This window comes from Dermatophagoides farinae, unplaced genomic scaffold, assembly GCF_024713945.1.
Source record: "Dermatophagoides farinae isolate YC_2012a unplaced genomic scaffold, ASM2471394v1 contig5, whole genome shotgun sequence".
Taxonomy (NCBI): Eukaryota; Metazoa; Arthropoda; class Arachnida; order Sarcoptiformes; family Pyroglyphidae; genus Dermatophagoides; species Dermatophagoides farinae.
Genome location: NW_027461520.1, coordinates 246,901 through 261,922, shown reverse-complemented (window position 1 = coordinate 261,922; position 15,022 = coordinate 246,901). Strand labels below are relative to the sequence as shown.

Sequence of the window (15,022 nt, the reverse complement as noted above, 5' to 3'; positions counted from 1 at the left end):
GTGTTTGCAGGAGATAAGTAACGCTGGTTATGGTAGTTATTGCTATTTTTATTTTTGTTTTTCCATTTGCGCTGATTGCCTTGTTTTTTTGCGAAATTGTTTACAGGATAATTGTTGAATTGAGAAACCTGCGGCACGTGCGGCATTTGGTTCGTCATGTAGTAATGCGTATAGTTTTGCATATTAGGAGCTTCCATTTGTATCGTAGGCGCCATGTGATTTATTGGAATAGAAGGCGGCGGCGGGTAAGGAAAACCCTGATTGTTTTGGTGCGGATTTTCAAATTCGTTGTAATAAGGTCTAGATATGAAATTGTTTTTCACGGGACGATTTAGTGGACGGTTCTTAGGCATATTTCCTCTGTTTTGATTTAACTGGTGAACTTGTTTAGTCGCCATGTTAGAAGCAAACACCACATTGTTTGTCTTCTTGCGTTTAGCGTCGACTGGATCTGATTGTTTAGCTTCGTTTTTGTTATGAACGTTTGTACATACTTCTATTTCGCCTGGTTCCGCAGAAACCATTTTTTCAAGCGACTCCGCCGAATCTGAGTTCTCATCTTCCGCCTGCTGCGATGTATTTTCAAGTGGTAAGTTGCCCTCTTTGCTGACGTTTTCAAGACCTTGTGCGTTTGCACTTTCATTAATAGTCAAGTTTGGTGCTATTGGTTCAGTAGCGATTTCGTCATCAGCAATATCAATGACTGCACAATCGCCCTCACTGTTATTTTCCTGGTCTTGATCAGAATTTTCAGCACGCTCATCCTCGCTAGAAAATTCATCTAATATAAGATTCTCTTCGCATTTTATCAATTTAAATGAATTGTCGTTGAAGAACTCAATCGATTTTAATTGATAGTCGTTATCCTCAAGTAGCTTCTTAAAATAATTATCAACGATCAAGCTGTTAGGGGGCGTGTAACAATTGCAAATAATACATTTCCACCTGTTTACAAAAGACCTTGCCTTAGAATTAGCTTCTAAGTAATTTTGTAGGTCGAAGCATTCTAAATGCGCGCATTGGGTACCTCGTACCGGTGTTTGTATTGTTTCCAGACTTATTGAATCCTTGAGCGAAACCAACAAAGACGTACTTACAATGTTAACGCCGTCGGCGCGATTCGCAGTGCCACTCAAACCGAAAAATTTTGCCAGAAATTTCTTAACCATTTCTTCACAAATTTCGTAATCTAAACTGCGATTTTTGACAACGAAATCAAACAACTCGGAAACTGAAAATGACGAAGTCAGCACTAAAGCCAAAATCCACGACGTACTTGAATCCGTCGTAGTAGCACTTATTTGGATTGAATTTATTTTCTCTTGAGATAGATAAAACGTTGAATCAATCGGCAAATCGCGTCTTATATGATCGTATTCAGGTTTTTTAACGACCTCGAGATTATTATTTATATTAATTGTGATAGTTTCCGGCCAACATAAAGACCACGGTTTTTCGTAGTTGTCTACACGTAAACCGTAAAGAAAAACTTTATTACCTACGCGTTTATGGTCTTTAAGATTCGGGAAACTTTGTTTTATTGTTACATTTGCAATTTTACTAGATTTATTGGTTTTCGAAGCAGGCCATAAAGTTTCTATCTGCAATATCTTAGAAGTGGGATGAAAAGGGTCGATATCTTGAAACCGACATATTGGGCAAACAAATTTGTACTGGATCGAATTACTGTCAAAACAGACGCACGAAGCGTGATACTCACAGTTGCACAAAGAACAGTTTATTATGTGTGATTCGTCGATCGCCTGATAACTGCCGTAGCAAATGCAAGTTTTCAACTTTCCTTTATGCAAGAGTTCTTTCGGATTTAACCTAAAGAAATTTATTTAGCCAAAAATCACAATTATACTTACGATGAGTTTTCATCTTTCGATTCTTGCCATGATGGCTTGTTTTTTGATAACAAATACTTAATGCGGTTGCTCGAAAGATGACCTTTAAGCAATATACGTTTTATTAGATCATTTTTTTTACCGCTTTTTCTTATGCCAAGTGAACTCGACAAAGTCCTTAACTCCAATATAGTCAAATTTTTCAAACTAAAAAAAAATAAGTTTTCCCAAACAAAACCCGTTAAGACAACAAACTAAACAATAATCATAATAAGCAAAAAACCAACTAATACTCAAAACTTTTGCTTTTGAATTTCAGTTTTTTTTACGCTCGAAAATAATTATACCAAGTCGTTTGCGTCTTTATCCCAATTATGACTTACTATTGATAAAAAGTATTTTGCGAGTCATTATTCATAATAAAGAAACATTGTAATCAAATCGATATAGTTAATATTTCTACTGGGTAAGAAATGATAATTATAGTTCAAGTAAGTCTATAACAATCTCTATAAAGAATAAGTTTTCACCCGCTTGCTATTTCGAGCAATAACCAAAAATATAAACTACTCAAAAGTCTTTTCAGTGATGCTAAATTATTTAGTATTTTTAAAACTAAAGAGAAAATGAGAATAATGTTTTTATTCTTTGCGTTGGAAATTTGCAAGGCAAAAAAAAAAATATTTTATCAATAGTATTTTTAATGCGAAAAAGAATACAATGAATACTAACATTTTCCAAACTTCTCATTTGGAAAATATAAGCAATAGTATCCGTATTCTTGCCGATGTCAGAGCTAAACCTGAGGATAAAGCTATGGCGAATAGCTTGTTAGAAAGCATGCCCCCCAAGGAAATGCTCAACAGTTGTGTCCAATTATTTGTGCATTGTTTCGAAACGAATAATTTTCAGGAAATGTTTATCTTTGCTCTAATTAGGTATATCATTCAGGGTATATCTCGTCAAGAGAATAAAGATAACACAAAGATTCTTAGTGATCTCCTAGAATTCCGTATTTTAAATAATATGGCTATTATGACTTATTTCCTGCACTCTCCGCTCGTGCGCTCTAAGCTTCAGCAGCTTATCGCTATTATTATATCTCAATCTAAAACCAATCTGAGTTTTTGCATTAAAAAAATGATAACTTCGTTCTTAGAACAAGTCAACACTGCGCGAGACCCTTCTGTTGCTGAATTTTCTATAGGGGTTTTGCTAGAACTATGCGACCGCCTAGCTTCTTCTCCAGATTCATTAATTAAGCCTACTTATTCAGACCCCAAACTTTCAGGTACACAGAAAGGTTATTTAACTAAAGAAATCATTTCGTTCACCATATTAGTTTTACAAAATCTCGACTCATTTCTGCAAACTAACAGTCAAATAGTTTTCGAACAAATTCCTGAACTATTTACTAAATTCATAACTATTTTGTGCTTAACGCGAAACTCAAACGTTTTAGCAACAAATCCAGATAGTTTCCAGTTTAAAATTTTCTCTGATTTACGTTTCTACTCAGAGAATAATTGTTTGTCCACCTGTTCTAACTTGTTGTTAGTTATCGAAACTTTATGTTCCATTCGCTCACGCAAACAAAACAACATTAGTTACGAATACCATTATATTTCAAAGTCAAAACTAATTTTTAGTGAAATTTTAGTGATTCTAACAAACATTGTTAAATATTTATTACAAAATTCAAGCTTGCTCTTGGTAGACCGATTTGAATGTCTAAACAAAATATTTTCCGCTTTCTACGTGATTATTTCTTCTACTAATCATGACTATTGGGTAAACATTCTGAATGATCTTCTGTACGTGTTGATGATAGAAATGAGCATTCCATACATAGAATTTACTCGACTAGCTTTAGAAACACTAAATAAAATTGTCACTCAAATTAACAACACTAAGTATCTTTCTTTTAAAACTCTTATGCAACAACCCAATATGTCTGGGTTGTTAACCTGTATCTTAGCTAGGGTGGTTAACCCTGCTGAGCACTCATTTCCTAGTTTAGATCAATACTTTTTCCAACTGAGCCAGACAATTTTCAACGGAGCAGGCGTTCAAACTAACTTAATCAATACATCTCGTTCATGGTCAGATAATGTGGAAGAAGCAATAAATTTAATGAATACAGATAAACCTATTCTTTACGTTTTAAAGCAAACCTACAATTTAATTAACATTGAAATAGCTACTTTCTTATCAAACATGATGAAATATGGTACTCCAGAAAACGTTCAAAAACTCAAAGAACACATCGGCGTCTTTATTCAAAAGATTGTGAGTCTTTTCTCGTTTAACGACAAATATATTGAAACTAATTTTCCCTTGATAAATTGCCCAGTGGCACTTCTTTTCGGTTACTGCAACAGCCTTACGTCAATTTTAACTCGAGGTATGTATATACAATCTAATGCTCCTAAAAACATAGAAACGGCTTTTGTATCTCTTATTTTAGATATAACAGCGAGTTTGATTTCTCGAAACTTTACTAAACTTGATGTTGCTACTCAAAATCTCCAATTCCAGTGGAATACAGTATTACTTGATCTTGATCAACGCACAATATCACTTGAATTAAAAAGAATTGAAACGTTCAAACTAATAGTTCGTTTTGTTAATTTGTCTTCTCAATATGAATTTTCTGAGCAAATGAGAAAAACATTAGCCAAATTATGTTCAATTAGACTTTTCGTTAAACTAGAGTCTTCCACGAAAAGCTACATGGACAGTTATTACATCTTGTGCCGCAAATATTCTGAACTGATTAAAGATATGTATATCATCAAACGCGACTATACACTTGAAGAAAGTAAGAACGCGAATATTAAAATCCAGACGAATAAAGCTCAAGAAGAAGCAAATATGTTAATTCAAGCTTTCATGGTAAATATTCAACCGAACTGTCCTCGATATGAAATATATATCGATATAATTGTGAGTATAATTATATCATTTGGCTCATACGATATCATCAGAAATACAATCAATAAATATATGTCTGAAATGATCAAAAAAAGCATTTCTTCAATGGAAAGTCAAGTTTACAATCATCAGACTATGACTAACTACTTGCTTACGTATCGTTGTTCTATGGGATCCTCAAATCCTTCTTTTATCAATTTGATAAACTGTTTGGAAAACATGTGTAATTATGTTGTCATTCCTTCCAACTTAATGGTTGCAGCTGAGTATGGCTTTGTCAAGCAACTGAAGATGCATTTTAGCAAGTGCGACTTTGAGGTACAACATCCACTTACTGATTTCCTTACTTTGTATACTCCGTTATTGCTGAAAACTTTATTCACATTTTTCGAAACTGCCTTTCAAGCTCCCAAGGACAGCAAACTCTACAATGTGGTAATGTTTATAGGAGACGATGTTCTTCGTAATAGTGCCAGCAAAATGAAACTTATCGATGTAGAAGATATTATGAAAGTTATATATCAATCAGATCAGTATTCTTATGTTTTAAAAGACAACTCGTTAATTAAATTAAACAAATTGTTTAGAACTGATTTGCAAAAACTTCTTTCAGCTGTTAGTTCGTTTGTTTCGCTATCTATCAGTTTACAGTTACTAAATTTAGACCACATTAAATCTCTTTGCCAGATTTTAGCGTCTGTTTTGAATTTACCCGGTTGTCCACTATATGCTAGAGAGCTCATTATTAAATACATTATTGAAAAAGGGCTCCTTCATCATTTAGAATTTCAAAAACACCGCCACTTCAAGGATTATGACGCACTACGCAAGAACTATTCGGAGAATTCTCGGTCTACAATATATATACCGACTAGTTCCAATGTGGAATACGGCTACAATGTCGTTCAAATCGTTTCTTCACTTTGTCTCCCATCAATTATTGAAAGTATATTTTATAACTCTGTCGAGCATTTGCAAGGCTATTCGTACAAGGTATCTTCTGAAGACGCCTCTAATCTTCTTTCGGCCACATTGGAAAACATGCTAAATTCATACATTTCTTCTTACTTTCAATGTATACAAAAAATAATCAACCCTCCGATACAAGCTGTTCAGCTCAAGAACGATTTATCTATGGCCAGATTACAAACTACTGAAAATTGCTATTTAGCTTATTACAATTTAATACAGCATAAAATATTTACGCCAGGCTCTAAATTACCATATGGTCTTTTAACTCTAGCACTTAACATATCTAGAATTCCTTTGACAGGCTACTTCAACCAATTCTCAACGTTATTTAAGAATTACTTCAGAGTAATTACTCGCAGAGTATTGCCTGGAATCAATACTTATAATGAAGTGCTTTTCAATGAATTCCTTGAAGAGCTATATCAGCTATTTGAAAGTTTCATGAAAATATGTCTTTTCAAACATAATTTACTGCTAGATGTTAATGCTTATAACCAGCACAGAATGGATTTGACTATTGCAGGACCTCGAGATGTATACGGTTTAATATCACGAAATAATAATGAGAAGGTAATTTATAAGTGCATTGAAGCACAACGGCCTGCCTATTTCAACATTCTTCGAGGAAAGTCTAAAAACTTCAACAATGAATCTCTGATCTCCATCATACTAAATTTGTTGGTTGAATGCTATAAATGCATGAACTTGACTTTTACCCACTACCAACAACTAAACTACAATCAAAAATATCTAGACTCTAGTTTATTATACGTTGAAATTTCTAAGTGTCCAGGATACAGCAAAGCACTTTTATTTTTCAACAAAAACTCTTTTTCTTTACCCTATTCTATTGATTCAAATACACTTATTAATATACACGATTATCTGTCAGATGATAATGATCGTAGCGTTAATAAAATTTGTGAACGCTTTTTATATGAAAATATAAACTTGTTACTGTACAGAAATTGTCATTGATTGCACAAATAACTTTCTCTTTAATAAAATCATAAAAATTATATCCAGCGAAAAAAGTCACAATCATTATTTGGACAAGAAGCAAAAAACCTGCCATTGTTTAATCCTTTTTTTTTCACTCTGCGAACAAGGCAAAAAACTGAATGTTTACTACATTTTATGTTAGTGCTCAACATGAGATTAGTTTTTCTCAATGATTTTTTTTGATCATTCCTCTGGTAGTTATAATTGTTTTTATTAACTTTATTGATGTCAGAGACATTTGATTTTATTGGTATAGAATTTTCTTTGGCTTGTGTGCTGCAAAAATTTAATAAAGTTGACTGATTAACGTGTTGAGTCAATTTTTTTGTAGCAACAAGTTGATCTAATAATTTCTTAGGCAGACCCGGCAATTTAGATATCTGTTCATATAATGACAATTTTTCATAACTTGTTGTAATAAAACACGTAAACAATGCATCGTGGTCACTATACCCATTATATTGACGTTGTTCTTTACTTATAACTTTAATTTTTTGTTTTTCTGTGGATTTATAAAAAATATAGTCTAAGCGACTACCGATGTTTTTAATTCTATTGTTTTCACTAAGCAACCAAAATGTAAACGCGTCAATATCTGCAAAAACATCAACAACTCCAGTTTCTGCTATTAATATTTTGAATAGTTCTAGTTCTTCATGATCACTGTTAGAATCGTTTTCATTATAGATTGCGTTGAAGTCTCCAAAAAGAACCACTCCAAGTTTGCATTCTTCAGCTAATAATTGCACGAGCAAAAATAGGAATAATATCACTAAAGAGCGCTCAAGCAATCTAGTGCAATTTCTTCGTGCCGGCACGTAACAATTGATAAAAACTACAGAATTATCTAATTTAAATACATTAATTCTTCCTTCATTAATTAGTAAGGTTTTTAACAAATTTTTATTTTCATTTGTCATTTGGTCTAAATTGATTTTCATGCTCTTTGACATTAAATTATTATCATAATACCAAAATACTAATTTCAACACGAATAAAGTGTCGAGTTTTTCATAATTTTGCTTATTAAACAATGAGGCAACTCCTGCGTACGCGTTCAAAGAACTTGCAGTAATAGTCGTAGAATTATTCAAATTAAGTAGCGAAGAAATCGCATTTTTGACTTTCGTTTCTTGAAGTCCTAAAATCACACTACAACTTTTACCACCGTTATCAATTTTTTTAAATTCACGGCTAGCGTTAACTTGAAATTCGGTCCAAAATTCTTTTAGTGAAATTTTTGTTTCAAAATTAGCTAGTCCATTGATGTTGTAACTTAATAAACAAACTAAACTAGTTACACACTCATTAAGTAAAATTGGCTCGTAGCATCGATTATAATCTGATATTTCACAACTCATTCAAAATTATAAGAAAATATCTAAAATTATAATGAAATCATATCATATTATTTGTTTATCCAAGCACAGATATCGTGCTTAATAAAAGAAGTTTTAATCAACAAACAACTTAAAGTTGTAAATTAAATGCTAGATTCTTCAGCATTAGAGCTATAAATTATTTTTGCTCGTTCTCTCAAAATTTTTTTAACTGGGCCTGTTAATCTATAAAAAGCATTTATTTTTAAATACAAACAATGACATTTGGTGACAGCTATAACTGTTGCCTTTCTTTTTTCGTTGTTCAATAACGCTAGTTCTCCGAAATATGCGTAATCATTATATACTTTCAACAAAACTTCTTTTCCGTTTTCGTGACGGAGGGCTTTAGCTTTGCCTTTAATAAGCATATATATTTTATCTCCAACGTCACCTTCTTTTATAATAATTGCATTGGGTTCAAAAAATACTTCGTGCAATACATCTGTCAACTGTATTTTTTTCGATATATCAAGATGCTGAAGTAACTCAATTTTGTTAAGATATTCCATGTATTTTTTATTTTTTTCCACCACTGACTCCCTAACTAACTTACGGAATACAGGTCGCTCCAATTTCCAGCATCTGGTATTTTCACTTGCAATAACTGTAGCTAATCTAGGGGAAGAATATAGTAATGCGAGTTCACCTACAATGCTATCTTTAAACATCTTGTTTACAAGTTTGTTTTCACCATCGATATTTTTAAAAACACTGACTTCTCCCTCTGCTATAATAAATAATGCATCTCCATAATCACCTTCTTTCATCAGCACATCATCTTTTTTAAAATTAATTGACTCAAACGCATCAATTAATATATCTCTTTTATCAGCAGTTACAGTATTGCATGGAAATGTATTTAAAATTAGTTTCTCAAGCTCTATTCGTTCTTGCTCAGTTTTCTTATATACCGGATAAACAAAATCTTCTTCTTCGATGCCGCATTCTTCACTTATTGCTACTCTTCTTGCACTTTCAAATTTTTTCTAAAAATATTTTTTATTTTGAAACACAACTGTGATTCAGTTAACTTACATATTGAGGATTTTCGTCAACAAATGAACCTGATAAATTCATGAAATAAATTAATTTAGCAAATAATCAAAGAAATTCATTTCTACATTAATTTTTATCATGGCATGTCAACATGCGATTATTAGAATATTTTTACGTGTAATATAATTATAATGAATATGTCAAACTCGGACGTCACAGATAATAACAATGCCAATTCGACATCCAATAATAATAATCAACAACTAAAAAAAAAAAATAGTTTTAACAGGTTTAAGAGCAAGGATCAGTGGTCCAAGAAACAAGGAAAAACAAACACTGCTAACTGTGATCAGGACAAAATGGAAAGTTTGAAAACTAGTGATTCACTAAATCAGACAACTACTCAGAATTCGGAACCAGTCAAAAATAATTTTAATGAACATAACGCCAACAGTAATGATATTTTTAAAAATAAAAAAGTTATTGGCGAACTTCCAAGTGGCTGGCCAAAAGGAAGTACAAGTACTAATTTAACTAAAAGATTCGATGCTATACCAGATCAAAGCTATTTTAGAAACAAGTCGTGTATTCAGCCAAATGCTGATTTAATATTCCCGATGAGTGGAATAGCTTATATGGATCCTTTAGGATTAATTAACCCAGCTTCGATGGGGCCGCTTTCTCGGAATACTGATCAGATTTGATGATTAATTAGATTCACATATCAATTTTATATTAATTCAGACATGATTATAACGTTATATTAAAACTGTAAAGACAAGCTTAGATCCAGATTTAGATTGAATATTTACACATTCTAAAATTGTGTGAGAAATTTTACAACTATAACAACCGTTTGTTAATATTGTAAAGATTTTTCTATTAGAATTATTAAATCATCAAGTTACACTTTTATGTCAGATTTTCTTCCGAAATAAAACGTAAATGTATTTTAAGATGTACATTACAAAATTACTATATAAGTTTGTACGCCCAAGAAATAGAAAACAAAAAAAAAAATTTGATTTTACTTATAAACATAACACCACGTCGTTAGATCAGATACAAAATTTAGTAATCGATTATTTAACAACGACAGATAATGATAATGATACTTTAAATTCAACACCAAACATAGCTGGAATAAAGTTTTATGAAGGTCATCAGAGCAATGAATATAGTTTAACAAACACAAACAACAAGTTAAAACCAATAAATGTTTACGATTCTTTCAGTAATAACGCGATAACACAACTCTTTCTAGATAAAATTACAAATACGTTATGCTCATTGAGCGAAAATATCAACGAATTCCGCAGCATGAATATATCTCATGACACAGTTCAGGAAAACTGTTTTTTCCGTAACTCAACGCAAACATTGTTTAATGCTAATTTGTCTAATAATTATCCAAAAAAATTTTCTACGGTTTCAACCATCCAGATCGATTGTTTTCCTGGACTTGGATTTGATGAATTTCAGCTCAACTATGCAAATGGAAATTCTCTAGATTCTTGTAAACTAGAAGTCAAAATAAATGAATTTGATGAAAAATCAAATTTTACAGTAGAAGTTTCGATTGAGAATTTCTTGCATATTTTTGATTTCGTCAACATCTCTAAAAACATATTTCTTGTAGACTCGAAAATAATCTTACTCGAAACAATGAAAAATGACCCGGAACAAGTGCAGGTACGCATTAATGATCTGATAGTTAATTTATTAACCTTTATTCAAATGTTAGTATCAGAAAGATTAGTTTATAAATTATTAAGTCAAAATGATTCGTCTCAAATAATTTTCAAAAATACTTCTAATAACATAGTCAGAGAAAACTGCTACTCTCAATTTATCTTGAATGATTCAATACTGCTGCACGAAATATTACAACATATCTCAAACGGTCGATTTTTCCGATTTTTATATAATAATCAGGATCTTTGCAACGTACCTAATTCAAACTGTACTTTAAATAGCTATATTAAAAATATTAATTTACCCATTATAAATAATGAAGAGTACGATTATGTTTCGAAAAAACAAAAAAAACATTTTTAAGGTCTTTAACCAGTATTGAACTCGATCGTTAATTAACAAATGTGAACCTAAATAAAAAAGTATGATTCACATTTTAAACGTAAGATAATATTGAAAATTTTATTAAGATTGATAATAGATTGTTTTAACTTAAAATTCATAAGACAATGTGACAATTAAAATAATGTAATATTTACAAATTGTTATGGTATTTATTTATTTTCAAAACATTTGTGTTAGTTATAGGTAGATCACGTAGTTTAGCAGAATTTGCGAAACTTCCAATTAAAGGAACGATTGACGATACATTGTTTCGATAGTGTTCATATTGACTTTTTGACATAGCACAATTATCAAGGTTGGTAAAAAACAAATCGTTTGTTATCTCATTACTTTCTCTGTTTTGAATGTTAGTATTGTTTAGTAATGCTATCAACTGACGTACAATGTTTAAAAACGTGACGATATATAATGAAATTGCATTTTTATTACCTCCACTATTTTTATAAATTTCATAAATCGTTACACAATTAATTTCAACTTCAACTTCATAAACAATTTGATTTCTCGAGTTAACTTTGGTGAAATCAATTTGGTAAAAATCGTTTAATTTGATTGAATAACGTTCCCTTTCTCTGCTTGACAAAATGTTGTATTTTGATTTAAAATCATGATCAAATTCAAAGTCTTCTAAAGGTACAAATTTCTCCCTATTAAACTTGATTCGATAGTGGCAAAGATTGTCCAATACATCATTAGTATCGATAATATTTTCGTTGTTATCATCTTCATTTTGAGATACGACATAACCACTGTAAATGTTGAAAACATCATAATTATATTTGTTATTGGATTCAACTATTTTTTTAGTTTTAATATCAGTAATCGCTCTTGCCGTACAATTCTTAAGTTTATAAATATTAACTAACGTTTTTGAATAAGTATGAGGAAAGATTTTAGACAAAGCTTCGTTTGTTTCTTCTTCTATCATAAAATCAAACGCATTATTTGGTAAACCAAAATTTGTCACAAAATAACTGGCTAGTAATTTTGCTGAATTATACGGAATGGAACCTTCAAAAATAGTTCGGTGTTCTTGATTTTTTTCATCATTGATTAGCACTTCGGTTTTTGTCGGAAGCTTTAATCGCGAATTGGAAAAATAGTCCTTGATGAAACCTAGCCTAGCTTCAATTTCTAATTCACTGATGGGTATATTGTTTGTTTCTATGTTGTTAAATAATTGACAAATAGCTTCAACCACCACATAACTTATTGGATCAGTTTCTTGTAGTTGTTCGGCCATAAAATTAAAAATTCACACTGAATTACCCCCAATCTTATCTTTTAATGTGAATCTACTGTAGAAAGATTTAGCTTTAAAATAACATTCCTTTACATCAAAGATATTTCAATATTTTCTAACAAATAATAAAAAAAAATCAATGATAATGAAAAAAGCATAGGTTATAAATTATCACTAATTCGTTGATTCTGGAGATCCGAAACGAAGAACTCCAGCTGAAATCAGCGTTTCAATAGCACCGCTTATTTTAGGGTCAGCCATATATTGAGCAATCTTGGCCGGGGATTCGCTGATAGATTTCAAAATCATTTGCATTTGTGGATCGTTTATAATAGCTGAAACTTCTGGGTCAGCCATGGCTCTAGCCATTTGTTCTTCATTAGGTTTTTCGTACATCTGTTGCATGATCGCCATTTGTACGTTTTGAAGTCCTGCCCTACATTCATTACTATTCGAATCAATCTTTAAACCAGCTGAATAAGCCTCTTTAGCTTTTTTATAATTCTTCATTTGTAAGTAACAGTACCCTTTGCGGCTATAAGCTTTAACAAAATTGGGGTCTAATTCTAAAGCTTTTTCGCAATCTTTTAATGCACATGGAAATTCAAGTAAGCTTGAAAAAGCTGCAGCCCTGTTACTGTAAAGTTTTGGGTCTTGTGGATTTCTCTTTATTGCTTCATCGTATTCTGCTTTCGCTGCTGGAAAATCTTTAGCCTTGAAATATTCATTACCTTTTAGCTTGTGTTGTTCAGCAATTTCAGGATTTATGTATTCCTTCCGAGCTATCTCATCTCGAAGACGTTCTATTTCTTTTAAAGCTAAGCGATATTTCTTGTCTTGAACTTCAAGCAAAGCGTTCTTATAACATTGTATAGCTTCGTCATAGTTTTCTATTGCCAAGTATATTTTGGCTAATCTCTCGTGTAGCTTTGCCACTTGAGTATATGGTAATCTTACTTCGAGACGCTTTTCTAAAGCCTTGTTAATAACTTCAATACCCTCATCGTATCGTTTTTGTTCCATGTACACTGCTGCTAGATTGAAAAGTATCATTAAATTAGTTTCGTCTTGTTCATAAGCCTGTTTGTAAAGCTTTTCAGCCTCTTCAAAGTTCCTAGCCTTGTAAGCTTCGTTACCTTGATTTTTAAGTGTTATTGCTAAGTCTACGTTGCTCATTATTAATTTTTTTATCTGAAATTTTATATTTAATAAACATAATAATTTATAATTATAAAAAATAAAAAATATTATTTATCGTATAATCTTTATTTTTAAGCATGGCTTACGACTTTTGTACGTTTAACCTTTTTGAGACAAGTTGAAGTTGTACTTGAAATAGTATTGGTGAAAAAAAGTTGATGTGTAACTCGAAAGTTGACGATCATTGTCGACAACAACGAGGAAGGCCAAATAAAGACTGTTTAGAATCTACTAATTTATTCATTTCTTACTTTAACAAGATAAGTATAACTAAACCAAAGTATGTCTTATTGCAAAAGCAATTAGTTTATGACTTCTATTTCGAAAATGCGAGGTTAATTTCAATTGGCAAAGCAAAACCGATAGAGAATTCAGATCAAGTTTTAATTGTTTGGAATGCTGGTCAAAATTATCTTCTTGGTAAGCCTGATCAACATAATCCAAGCATCTTTTCGTTTGTAACAGATATTTCTTCTCTTAAAAAGTTTCAATATTATCGCGGATTTTCGCTGATAAAAAGTTTATTTTTAAAGTACTGTTGCGATATAGCTGAATTCGATGAAATACTTGATCAAGATGATGATTTAGATTTTTTTACCATTTATCCTCATGTAATTAATTCTATTCATCGAGAAATTTATTTGTCATCTAAACTTATCAGTAGTTTTGGTATTGATACATACACGTTCAGTAAAATTACGAAACTCGATATCTCTAATAATAACATCGTATTAAATGAGGAATTCCTAAACAAAATTATAATGTGTTTTCCAAATTTATTAGAACTTGACTGTAGTGATATTCAGGAAATAAACCTGGAAAAAATTCGTTTTGATGACAACGATGCAAATAGAATAAAATTGAAAAATCTCGTGTTGAATCGTCTGAAAGATAAAAATATAACGGTTGATAATATAGCAAAATTAATAAATAGATTCAATCCTTCAGAAGTCAGCTTACAAAATTCTCTTGTTCAATTTTCCCAACTGCTAAATTTATTCTCAAAATGTAATTTGTTTCCTAGTCTCATTATATCTGATTGTGCTAATTTGAACTTATACACTTTCTTTAAATATATAGCTACATCAAGTATATTTAAAAAATTAACAATAACAAACAATAACATTAATGCTAAATTATTTCTGAAAAACGTAATAAAAGTTCTAAGCATTGAATTTTTATCTGTTTCGTTTTGTGAATTAAATATTATTGAGAAAGACTATAGTAGATTTCTGTGCAATTTATTGAGATCTTTACCTAATATTCTATCGATCAGAATTGCGAATATTACTCTCGAAGAAAATAAAAAATGTGACTTCAACCAGCTTTTTAAAAAACTGTGT

The 15,022-nt window shown here is 31.2% G+C and overlaps 1 protein-coding gene across 1 annotated transcript; it reads right to left on the bottom strand.

Annotated features, from left to right (window-relative positions):
- Positions 1-12,653: 12,653 nt before the first annotated feature.
- On the bottom strand, positions 12,654-13,655 carry LOC142598054 (hsp70-Hsp90 organising protein-like). Its single transcript, XM_075735028.1, has one exon. The coding sequence runs from the start codon at positions 13,653-13,655 to the stop codon at positions 12,654-12,656; it is 1,002 nt and encodes a 333-aa protein (XP_075591143.1).
- Positions 13,656-15,022: the final 1,367 nt, after the last annotated feature.

Bases quoted from the DNA above. Each gene is read 5' to 3' on its own strand.
- LOC142598054 (XM_075735028.1), bottom strand. From the start codon at position 13,655: ATGAGCAACGTAGACTTAGCAATAACACTTAAAAATCAAGGTAACGAA.